The 13,205-nt window shown below is 36.7% G+C and overlaps 1 protein-coding gene across 3 annotated transcripts in view; it reads right to left on the reverse strand.

Annotated features, from left to right (window-relative positions):
* Nucleotides 1–13,205, reverse strand: part of mpp3a (MAGUK p55 scaffold protein 3a) — an 85,046-nt gene that overhangs the window by 27,049 nt on the left and 44,792 nt on the right. For 2 of the 3 annotated variants that reach the window (XM_043675047.2, XM_043675046.2), the window contains exons 9-13: nt 11,308–11,382; nt 5,945–5,986; nt 4,974–5,170; nt 2,387–2,451; nt 286–306 (exon numbers count right to left, since the gene is read on the reverse strand). In XM_043675047.2, the coding sequence (XP_043530982.1) occupies nt 286–306; nt 2,387–2,451; nt 4,974–5,170; nt 5,945–5,986; nt 11,308–11,382 (400 nt within the window). The remainder of the gene's footprint in view (nt 1–285; nt 307–2,386; nt 2,452–4,973; nt 5,171–5,944; nt 5,987–11,307; nt 11,383–13,205) is intronic. The other variant, XM_087977849.1, reaches the window with a different exon arrangement.

Here is a 13,205-nt window from a genome sequence, read left to right on the forward strand (position 1 = left end):
ATAACCTCTGTCCACTTTATACTTTCATATGAATGCAAAGTGAAGTAAAGTTTCTCTCTTACTTAATATTACGTGCAATTCTGTTTTAGCACATGAAGTTTAAATGTTAAATATTACAATCATGCCCTAAGTTTTGTGCTTTAATACATTGGTAATCTTCTTGATCTACTTAGAAACTTAAAGCATTAATATATGAAAATATTAATATTACTGAAGATTTACAAACATTGCTACACATAATTCTGTGTAAATTTCATGCAATTTAGAAGATAACGCAGCACCCACCTTTCTCACAACTTTGGTCATCTGAGTGTAGCATTAATAAGAGAAAAGGAAAATATTCAAGAGTGTTATCCTGCCAGTAAACATTAAGTTGGTTTATTTGGTTAGACAAAATATAAAGGTAAAATCAATGCTTTTCAAACATGCTAATTTATTCTAGTTGTAACTTTCTTTTCAAACAAAATGCTTCAGCTGTAACAGGATGAACCTTTACCTACTAAGAGACAGAAGTTGACCTCTATGATAAGAATTTTGTGCATCCACTCTTTATTGGATTCAGATTTTTCTGATGAAGAGGACATATGCAAAGCTCATAACCCGTCTTTTCTCTTTCCAGCTGTTGACTGATCTGCTGAGTATTTCTGACACCTTCACTTACATTTTTAGTTTTGCATGATTTTCAGTTTTCCTTTTTTCCATTCCAGTTGACAATCTTTAGAGATGAGAACGGTTTTCACTCGGAGTTGTCAGAATCTGAACTGCTTGTGCTGAAAAGGTGGCAGAAGCCGATTCCTCAAAAAACGTTCGAAAAGAGTTGAACAGGTATTTGAATATGAAGAGCTTGCAGGTTTGCTGACTGAAAGCAGAGATGTGGGACGGCAAATAACTGCTCTTTTGAAGTAAATTTCTATGCATTGGATTTAATGCATCAAACCACTGAGGGAACAATGGCAGCTCACTCAATTGTGGGAGAGGTGCCATATCAGTCTCCAGGTGGCAGCAAACCCCTCTGCCCAACCTCCCACCAACCTCACCACCACTTACCCTGCATTAAATCATAAAGTGAAAGGGGCAGAAGATATGGCACCCAACAAGGTCCCAGTTAGGTTCATTATCAAATCAACTGACACCATTGTCCCTAAGCCCACAGCAATTTATTGTCCACACATTGATTAAACGTGCCTCTCCTGCAACCTGGGGTAGGGGGATGGGTGCCCATTGTGAAAAGGGAACCCAGCCTATGTTTCAGCATTCCGATTTACAGGTGCTGTTCTCACTCATGAGTTATCTATTCCTGGTAGTTTTAACCAAAAAGAATAATTACAATCAACACAACTGAATCCATGCCAACGAGCAGAATTGAACAGCAGTGGTAGGCTTTATTCTGTTTTTATTCTTAATCGTGTAGAGGCATGGACATCAGTTGTGTTTCCCAGATGCCATTGTACTGGCATCAACTAACTCATGGACTTTGGATTCCAGTGATATTGTAGTACAGTGGTAGTGTACCTGCTTTTGAGCTAGGCAACCAAGGTTCTAATCCCACCCACATCAGAAGTATGAAATAACATCTCTGAACATGCTGATTAGGAAATGTAAATTTACAGAGCTTTGGTCTTTGTCTCTGCTGTACAGATGTTTAATCATTATTTTTGCAAAATCAGTTATACACAATGATTTAGGTTCCAACCCCCAGATCCCATCTTTTCTCATTTTTAAAGTATATTTCAGACAGTAATGGTCTAAACATTGTAATATTACATATTGACAAAGGCTAACCTTGTCTTCGTGGGAAAAAAAAACTGTTTTGTTGCTATGAATAAATGGAATATGTTCATCTTGCAACTATATGAATATCTTTGAGTCAAATCTTGAAAAAGGCGTTTGTATTCTTTAAGGGCTATTTGGAACTTTGAACCGTTTCATTAATACATTGAAAAAGAAATTCAAACTAATGTTTGAAGTATCTTGTTTTAAAATGAAAATGTTGACAATGTTTTGAATATGGTCTTCTTGCCATAGTCAGGCTCACCCTTACACTGAGGTAAACAACCAAGAGTTGGTCTCAGGTGCAGCATCAGTATTACTGTGGTATACAATTCTTGCAGAAGTAAGACAATTACACTTAGATAGAACAACAAATGTCTGTACAGCCCAACAGATGAGACCTGAAGAGCTTGCCCAGATGAGGCATGTTGGAATCTCCATTATTTCTGTGATTCATACTCAATGACTTAACTGCTTCAGTAACTGGGAATGACCAACAGGAACCTCAACATTTCAGTCCTGCACAGCATTGCTTTCAGGACCTCTAAACCTTGGACAATTAAAGCATAGATAGCAGGAAACAAAATGAAAGTAAGTTTATTTGTTGACTCCTTACAGGATGATCTTTTACTGCTTTTCTCTTGTTCCAAATTAGCTTTTTTTTGCCTGTAGGCAAGTCGTCTGAAAATAAAAAAAAGGGAATATTGAGAAAGTATTCTGTCAACATTGTCAAATCAAAGAAAAAGACACCTATGTTGGTACTCACACACTCATATATTTTAAGTTGCATATCTACTCTTCAAAGCCTGTATGTCTGGAAAGTGCTCTTGTGGATATGTCAATGGCTTAGCTTGGAAATATAGTATCCAATGTCATACAGGTCATTCTGCTATAGCACAGAAGTTGTATTCCTCTCCAACCTCACGCTATAGAAGATCACTTATAGAAAATCATAGCCGTTCAATAGAAAGTTTGTTTTATCCAAACAATATTCACAATCCGTCAAAATGTGTTATAACCAATTTGTGTCGATGAAACGTGCATTATAGCAGTACAACCTGTATTGAGTCATAAAGCCCATGAAGATATAAGATTTGAAACCAAATTTTGGGTTAGCTCATCTCAGCTGGGGCAATGTGCATAATACTTGTCTCTGATTTATGGTGTAGGAATTGCTTGTGCTTGCTTAAGAGTAAGAATAGGATTTATTTGCTTTTGTTGTCCTGTTATTGGCATTCTGGAATTAGTTTTCCAGAGTCTTATATGAAACTAGGCCAAAGTATCAGGGAATAATTAACAACTCTGCACTCATACCCCAGCTTGAACTATAAATTACTGTACTGTGTATGAACAAATTAATTCAGATGTTGGAATCTGTACAGAAAACAATAAATGTTTTAGGGTATACTATACATTATTTTCATATGGGAATTTACAATGATAAGATAGAAGCAGATGTGTGGTTTCAGTTCTGTGAGAATAATTGATTTTTAAAAGGTCAGCAGGTCTTTTTGTTTTACATACTAAAGTGCTAAATTCTAAGAAGGCACTGATGCAGAGAGATGCCTAGCAGGGGATCTGTGGTGTTGATGAGTGCAGGGTTTATACTGCTGAATTTATAACAATCAGAGAAAGACAGATCCGCAGCCAATAGTTTGGTTTGACTTCAGGGCACAAGATTTCCATTGAGAAGAGAATTTTACAGGAATAGAAGTGTTTTAGGTTGGGAAGCTTCCAAACTTTGAGACTTTATGCAGAAGTTCTCATATTTTCAGAACTGAAAAGTTGTTTAGGCCATCAGAATTGAAATCCTGGTTGGGGATATCATAAAACCGTCCAAACAGTCTAAGAAGGACAGAGTCAATAAAGTAAGAAATGAAAGAATTAATGTAGGGTAATATTTCTTTGGGATTAAGTATGTATGAAAGAAATTGCTGGGAAACGAGTTAAAACTTTGTTTTGTTGTCTATATTAACATATTTCCCAACCGTCTTATTCACTTCACTTTTTTTTCTTTGTGTAACAAACTTGTGTTCTTTCATTAAAGAACATTGGCAGCCTTGTGTCTGGATGTTCAATGATTGACCACCATAGTAACTGCTAAAATTAAACCTATGATTTATCAAGCCAGTTTTCATTCTGGGATTTGATTAGTCCAACATGACCATCATCTGGGATCATAACATTTTAAATCCACCCCAAACAAAATACTTCTCATTCCAGTCTAACTATCCTTTTTAGTAAAATAGTAAGGCTTAATTATTATCATTCTCTTGGTATAATGATTAACAAGGAGGGAATCTCATTCTTTCCATTTTCATTATTGTCAAGCATATTAAAAATGAAATCCTGTAATTTTAAAATTTTTCTCTGTTTATTTCTCTCTCAATCTAATTTGTCTTCTCTCATTTCATTTTCCTTACCTGATTTGATATTTAACCATATTCTAACTTTGACATCCTGGGGTCATACTATAAATTATTCTTTATCTGATTGCTTAAAGAGTTACACAATTTCTTGTTCTGTTCAGACATGACAGAGATTTCTTGTAGAGCATGTTGTGATTTTTTTTAATGGTTGACTGAAAGGGGTATTTAACCCAAAAGCCCATAATATATTGTGAACAAGTGAAAATATAACAAATTGAAAATTAATTCCATGTTATTTCATTGGAAAGCTGCATCCAATAATTTTATGGCAGATAACATGAGGATAAAAGAATACCATAGAATCTCATTAGTGGTGCATATACCTCTAAAATAGTATAATTTTGTGCAATATTTACAATAAATTAAGTTATAATAGTCTTTTACAAAACATGACCAACTGAAGGAAATACACAGTTGTCTCAAATACATCAATTCTGGCTGCAAATATAACATAGCAATATTTTACAGGCCAATCGCTTCTGATTATTAACAAGATGGAGCTACCTTGAACATGTTCAGCTTTTATTCTACTGTAATACTATTGTTGATGGAGTTAAACTTTTGTCATTTGAGAACAAACATATTTTAAGTGGATAGCATATCGAGAGAGATAAGGCATCAAGAGATAATGATCTTCAGACTTAAACTTCAGTGTAGCTAAATATCTGTTGTTTAGCTAGTGAATTTGGTAGATAAGCCAGATAATGTTAATGGTAAATTCTGAACCATCCTTGATCTATAAGCCATGAAGAACAAGAATGTGCAGCAACCTACTTCTCTTGAAACTTTTTGGATGGAATCAGGCCTGCCCTCAGGTTTACGTCTTCCACACGCTTTGCTTGCCACCACACAGAGTCGTCCTGGCTTACAACCTGAAGGACATCCCCTTTCCTGAAAGGTAGCCCTGCTTCTTTACAGGGAATCGCTTTATCCTCGCTTGGGTCATAGTCAAACAAGGCTCTCACGTGTACCTATGGAAAAAACATCAGTACGTAATTTAGAATCAATTGCCTAAAAATGCTGCTGTGGCTTTCCCAGGTAACCTATTCTGCAAATCTATTGTTCTTTTTTAAGTGAGAAAAGAATGATCTGATTTTTATTATTTATTCAGTTTTAATTTATCTACTGTAGTAAACATTCACCAGAGTGGATAAAACTTTGTCATAAATTTGCAAACTTCCATTAGCACACATCAGTGACTTTTATTTCATTAAAGAATCCCAGGTTCCTTAGTGATTACTGAACTTTCTGATAGCTGAAATAGTCCTCATTTCTTACCTTTATACTTTGACAAGATTAATATCCTTCCTATGGATAGATGGCCAGACCAGATGGATCTGACACTTTATAAAATACTTTTGATGATTTTCAATCTGCAAATACTGTTGCTACTTTTCCCCTTGTTGATAGATTTGTATTCTTTTTCACGATGACCAGAGTGGTTGCTGATCATTGTGACTCACTATTTTATCCATCTAAACCCTATTATCTTGTTTTGGTCCCTCACTCCATTCCGATTACTTGAGTTACCCAAATTAACTTGTGTCTGTGACTACTTGCCCTGCTTCCTGCAAGGTTTAAAATAGTAATGCTTCAAACTTTAAACCCTGGGCCTGGGGCAGGGGATCTCATTCATAACCTCTTTCCAGCCTGTAGAGTTCCCATTTAAGGCTCACTTGTTTCCTAATTTTGAGCCAATTACTTAATCAGCAGCATACTTTACCTCCTATTCCGTGGCTCCTTACCTTAGCCCTTAATCGTCGACGTGGAGCCTTGTGTAAAGCTTTCTGAAAATCCAAGTATAAAATATCAACTTATAATGCTGCTGTATTTCTTGCATCTTTGTTTACAATCAAGAGAATTATCTTAGAACTTAAGTTATTTGACTATAAATTCAGTTGTCATCAGTTTTATCTTGATGTATAGTTTTATACAGGGTTTAGGTTCACCTGCCTCTATCTACCTCTTTTTTTTGAGTAATTGAGCTGATCCCCAAAAAAACCTTAAACTCCTTCTTCAGAGTGCATTGAATGCAGAACTCAGCTCCACAATGGTTGTGACTGATGAACAGAATAACCTCTGGCTTACCTCATTGCCTGCAATACATCTTGCTGTTTGTTTTTCTTTGTCTAAATTTACCCTTTTTACTTCCATTGTATAGTCAGAAGGTAAGAAGCCTTGAACATGGCATGACAAGGCATGATCATGTCATACACTGCAATACAGGTAAGTCATTCACAGCCAAGAAAATAATACTATACTGCCGTATAAAATTTCAAAATTTGGGGCATTTCAGCCCCTTCCTGGAACCAAGAATCAAAACTGGCACATTGAATGGTTTGTGGAAAACTAGCCGACTGATAGTTTTATAAAATCTATAGCAGCAACTAGCTTCAGAAAATCTGAATGGTCTGGTACAATATTACAGTCAGTAAAAGCCATGATTTCTACTGGAACTTCACTTAAAAAAAAATGCAATCAGGGCCTGAAACCAAGCTGTTTATGATCAGTTTCCTGGCTTTTGCTCAAAACGTCGATTGCCCTGCACCTTGGATGCTGCCTGACCTGCTGTGCTTTTCCAGCACCTCACTCTCAACTCTAATCTCCAGCATCTGCAGTCCTCACTTTCACCTATTTATGACCACAGCCAAGTAACCATGAAATTGATTTCAATGACACTGGATTAGAGATGAGAAAGAAAAAGTAGCTGGGGTTCCATTTAGACTGATGAACCAGTAAAACCTGCTGGTAGGTGTGCAGGTGTGAGCATCAGATAAAAATATAATTACATTTGGCTGTGATTTTCCGTAAGAGGGTAGCCCCATTTTCCGTAGACTTTTGTGTTAAGAATTAGTGTGTGAATGAGGTCCTGAAAAGCATCAAATGCTTATAAAGTCTTACCTCAGCATCGATCAACACCTTCAGGAGCATAACAAAGATAATGGATAGAGAAAATAATTCTGGTAATAATGTTTTTAAAAATAATATTAATTGTAGGTGGTTTGTATAATAATAACAGATGCTTCCTGTACTCCAGTAAAATATTGGATAGTATATGTTTTTATGTATCTAAAAATTATAGAAGCAAAATAACTTATAAATGCATCACAGGGTCTTGTACAATTTGTTCCATGCCTGATAAGCTTTCTCATATCGAAATGAGTTTAATTAGATTGCATTTTGACAATGTGCTGCACGTAATGAACAATTAGAATTTTAGTGGTAGGATGGACAGATCAATAAGACATAAACATCAGCCTGTAATGGACTGTGATTTATTTTATTTAGAAAATAAAGGTGAGATGTCAAGTTTTGAATCACAGGACACCATCAATATTGAAAATTTAGGATAAAGAAAATCTAAGTCAATATATTTAGATTAAATTAAGCTTGAGTTTTATGATGATTATAAAGGAGGAGGATAAAACTGATGAATATCAAGAACTATAGCGTTTTGAGGCTGTAGAAAATTGTGAAATATATGTAGAGGCTGTGCGCCATAAAAATCAACTGGATGAACAGTTAATGTGTAAACTGTGATCTCTGGAGTTGGTTTCAGCTGCAGGGTCTGAGGAAAAGTTGCGGAGTATTTTTTTTCTCTTTTTGAACCTTTTGTTGCTTCTCCTGGTGTTGGGTGGTGGTGATGTGGAGATGGTAACTATTAGGAAAAATCTCTTCTCCTTACTCCAGGCTCCATGATTGCAGGCCAAGTTTGATGAGCTTACTGATTTCTCTGATATGTTATCTTCCTTTGTTTATATTTGGAGAAGAGGATGAAATATAGGCTACCATTATATTGATGTAATAGAAGATTGAAATGCAGGGAATGTTGGGGCTACAGTACCAGATCTTTCAGCCTAACTAAAAAAGATTAACATTTTACTGGAGCGACCTTCTCAGGCAAGCCTTGAAGCGATGAGTTCAGAATTGTTAAGGTAATAAATGAAAGAAAAATAACATTACTGGAGCCAGCTATAGCAATGGAGGAGATATGAAAATTTTATTTACAATCATGGGAGATAATAAAATAGGGTGAAGCCTATGAAGATTCAAACTATTAGATGTTGTTTTGGCTTATTAGATACATGAAGAAACTGCGTATTTTTAGACTTGGAAGAACTAACAATTTCATCAAGAGCATAGGAAATTAGAATATAGCTACTGAGTTATAGTATTGTAAAAAAGATTACCAACTGCATTCAGTCTAGAGGAAGTTGCTAATTGCAACTATCTGAAAAGCAAGCTGAACTGCCTAGATGATGTTTGGAGTTGGTCATTTCAATGAAGAAGGAAGAGAAAATGAACAAATATCTTTCCGAGTTACTTGGAAAGAAACTCTGGATGAACTGCAGCCCACAAAACACACAAGGAAGATAGGAATGGCAGTAAGAGTTTGAAATGATGATATAAGATGGGTAAGTTCAGAAGTACACATTTTGAGGCAAAGAGGTGAAATCAGGATCAGAGACCTTACTGCAGTCCAGAAAGCCAAGTTGTTAACAAACCCATTGAAGGTGAAACTTGCTATCTGCCACAGCTGGGAACATGACAATAAGACTCATAGGAGCAGTCTTTGAAAAAATGAGCAACTCTACCATCAGAATTGTAACTGAATGGTTAAGAAAAGCACAAAATTTGTGAGCTGCAACTTCAATATGAATGATTTGGGGAAAAACACCTATTGGAGCTTCATTTTCTAAAGATGAATTTAGAAAAGGTTCAGCGTTGATAACAGAATTTAGCTTCTATAATTTTTAGATACATAAAAACATATACTATCCAATATTTCACTGGAGTACAGGAAGCATCTGTTATTTGAGTGGAAGTGTATGGTTTGGATATTTGGAAAGACCCAGTGACATCAAGATGCTATAGTATATCCAACAGTAAAAAAGAAAGAGACATTACCCTTCCAGACCTGCTGAGTAACATCACTTGCGCAGGTCAGAAGATGATAAGAATTAAACTAAATGAACAATATCAGCAGTTGGACCAAATTGGTCACCAACGGCAAGATAAAAGTACTACAGTGATATTTTCTTAAAGGTATCAATTTTTCTGAAAACATTAGACCTTGTTTTTTAAAGAGACTTTCATCCACCTACTCCCAACTTTCATCTTGGTGCCCAATATGGACAAATGTTCCTGTCCAAAATTTAGCAGCAGACATCTTTTGCATCAAATAATGGGAAAGGTGGGAAAACACTGACAAGTTGTCTTGTGACAAAACCCATCTTTAAACTGCCATAATACAGTTGTCCTTGCTAAAGAGGTATACAACACAGTGGGGCATCCAAGCTCCACTGCTGAGTGCAATTCCCTTACGCACTTGTTGGGAGAGACATAAATAATTCTGCATTGTTTCTCTACAAACTAAGCAGCACACTAACTGCCCGAAAATCTGCAAATGAGGAGACACAAATTTGTCTATGAAGATTTGCCTTAACTAAATAATAACAATTATCTGCAACAACCCTACCCAATTTCAATCATTTCAACCATACTTTGTCTTCTTCAGCCTAACCCTGAATCTTTTCTCCAATAGCACCTTTTATTTGCATTGGTTTATTGGCACGTAAGTCTTTCCTTGTTGTGTATACTGGGAGTAATTTTATGGATTTAATGGGCGTTTCAGGGCTTAGAGAGTTAATGAAAGATATGACAAATTGCGAGGCAATCAGGCAATTAACAGGCCACCAGCAGGCCTTCCATTGGGATCAAGATCTGGGAAGTAAGAAATCCCAGTCACTGGTTAATCAGATATCATGGAAGTAGTGACTGTTGTGAGGAATATATTCACCATCGGACCAGTATTCGGAGTAAGTGATGGCAGGAAGGGTTTTGAACAGTTAGTAGCATGGGGAGGTTGAGGGTAGTTAGTGGGACTTTCAGACTGCTTATGAATGAGGTTTCCACTCCCATTGCCACCCCAGGAGACCACAAACAAGCTGCCGTGGTTTCCTGCATGATTATAGATCTGCCTACTGATGGCTGTATACAAGCAGGGGTTAAAATCATTCAATTGGTGAAGGGTGGGCATGTCTCCATGGCTCTTCCCATTACAGACATAATTAAGATAGAAGTAGAAAGGTGACAAGGTCCTCAGCAGCTATACTCCTGCCCCATTAAATACCCACCCTGCACCTCCAAACATGGCACAGGTGGCCATTAAATACTTCCCACTGCTTCCAGATCAGCTTCTCTAATTTGCATTCTTATTTAGAAAACCTGTATTAAATCATTTATTTTAACCTTCTCATCCCTTTCATTAATTGACAAATATCCAGCTACTCACCATTTCAAGGCTAATACATATTAGTGTTCATTGCTAAAATAATATTTTTCCAGTGCTTGGTCAAGCTATTAACATTACAACATTATCTGCTAAATTAGTAAAATACAGCATCTTTAATACTACTTGAGTCTGTCCAAAAATCATTGTCACAATTCTAGTCTCTTTTTTTTCCTAAAAGCTGTTTCTTGGCTCAAGGAGAGGCTGTCCTTGATTTTTTTCAGAGGGGGTAATAAACCGGGCCGGGGTCCAATCAGTCTGATTTGGTACAGAGATGAGAAGGATTTTGAGAGGCCTTTTGTTTATATGTAAACTGATGAGACTTCAGGCCAAAATGGTCATGCTTTAGAAGTGACCTGTATGATGAAAGGGGAGTGGTCAGCACTCTAGCTAGCTGAGCTGAGCAGTTTTAGTTCAGTCTTGTACTGGAAAGTTCAACAGGGAGCTGTGAGGAAACTCTCTCTCTTTTTCTGCCCTTCAACTTCAACCTGTAAACATGTGTTCCATTTATACCGGTTTTAAAAGGGAGTTTGCTTATTGAGACTGTTGTACATATTCGGAACAGCATCATTAAGTCTAGTTGGATGGGCTGAGTTAGGTAGGGGTTCTTTATTCTGTTCTTTGTGTTTCATTGAGTAATTTTGTGAATACAATTTTTGCTTGTTTTAAAATCTAGTAGTCAACTTAGCTATTTTACTCCAGGTAACTTTCACTGTACACTTACCAAAACAAATTGCAAAGTTAGGCCTAGGGTTGCCTGCTTAAGAATGTTTTGAATAGTCTGGCCTAGTCCACAACATCATACACTCTCCTTACCTTTGTTTCATTAAGGTGGTCCTCTTCTTTGACAGCTGGAATTAGCTTTAACGTTATTGAACCCTGACACTGGGCCTGCACAGATAAAATATTTGAAACATCAAATTGTTGTGTCCGATGAGATCTGTACCCTTCCCTTCAGTTCATGTCAGTTTTTTTTTAATCTGAAGTCAAGACTAATACATGTTAAATGTTCTACAGAAATTGTTTTACTAACAATTCCAGGTTTGGTCATAAATTTTCACTGCTGTCAGATCATGTTGAGGAATGATTTAAAGCAATAAGATAACATACACATTGTCAGAAGTGTACTATCTACTATCTTTATGTTACTAAATGTTAGTATGTCTTCATCTGTGCATGAGGTCTGCTACTGAGAAGACATTAAAAAGTGTGCAGAAAGATGAATACGAATGGTCCCAGAGAGGAGGAACTTTAATTACGTGAATAACATGAAGAATGTGACTCTGTTCTACTTAGAGAAGAGAAGACTAAGAAGCGATTTGATAGAGATTGTGACACTGCTATCACTTTATAAAGGTTATTTTGTCCTGGGTTTTTTTTTGAAGAGAGGTTTTAAAGGCCAAGGTGCCGAAGTGTCTAGGTTTAAGGAGCCTTTAGGTTTTGTTTTAAAAGAGTTTAATAATGGAAGGGGAGTTCAGCTTTTTCTTAGTTTTTTTCTTAGCTATAGCTGTCGCAGGATGTGTGAATACCAGAAATGCTGCAAGCTTCAATAATTGATTCCTAACTGACTTTCTCTGAAATCTCTCTGGATGTAGTTCCCTCCTGCCTGTTAGAATCTGTGTTTTGTATTTATCTTTTTGCCAAGGGCTGTGTTTATGGGATGTTACCATGTTGGAACAGTTAATTAATTAAGTTTTCCAATGGTTAAGTTATTCTAAATTCCGCTTTATATTGTTGGTGTTTCAACAATTTCTGTTTTGCTTAAAGCTGAGTGGTTTGACCAGTTGCATCACACATGAAACACCCATTTCACTTTTAAAATTAGAAAAAGTTAGGGTCTAGGCTACCTTCTTAAAATACTTTTATGGGGTCTGGCCTAGCCCATAACAAGGGGTTTGGACAGAATTAGATGGGAAGAAATTGCAGCCATTGCTGGGGTTCTGAGAGCCAAACAATATTGATTTAAGGTAATTGACAAAAGAAGAAAAGGCGATATGAAGGGAGTTTCTTTCATATGGTGAGTGATTAGGGCTTGGAATGCATTCTCTGACAGTGTGATAAAGGCAAATTCAATCATTGATTTCAAAACAGAATTGGATAATTATTGCAGAAAAACATTTGCAGGTGTACTGGGAAAAGACAGGAGAGTGGGACTAGGTGAATTGATGCAGAGAGCTGGTACATGATAGGCCAAATTACCTCCTCCTGTCCTATAATCATCATGTGGTTCCTATGATATGGAAATGACTGATGTTATATCATCATCAAATGGCTATTTTATCTACAAATTATTTTCTTTGCTATTTTTGAAAAGGTTTTAACATGTGTTAAGTGTTTAATGGCAACAAGGAGAGGTGGTGGCATAGTGAAAATAGCACTGGATTAAGTGATCCAAGGACCCAGGCTAATGTTCCGGGGACAAAAACAAAAATTGTTAAAAAAGCTGAGCAGGTCTGGTAGCATCGGTGGAGAGAAATCAGAGTTAGCATTTTGGGTTCAGTGACCCTTCCTCAGAACTGGGTCTTTGGATCCGAAGCATTAACTCTGATTTTCTCTCCACAGATGCTGCCAGACTTGCTGGACCTTTCCACAATTTCTGTTTTTGTTTCTGATTTCCAGCATCCACAGTGCTTAGCACTGCTGCCTTACAGCACCAGGGACCCAGGTTCGATTCCAGCCTCAGGCGGCTGTCTGTGTGGAGTTTGCACCTTCTC

This window comes from Chiloscyllium plagiosum, unplaced genomic scaffold (assembly GCF_037043375.1).
Source record: "Chiloscyllium plagiosum isolate Xiang-an unplaced genomic scaffold, Cpla_swu_hap1 HiC_scaffold_32, whole genome shotgun sequence".
In the NCBI taxonomy this organism is placed as follows: domain Eukaryota; kingdom Metazoa; phylum Chordata; class Chondrichthyes; order Orectolobiformes; family Hemiscylliidae; genus Chiloscyllium; species Chiloscyllium plagiosum.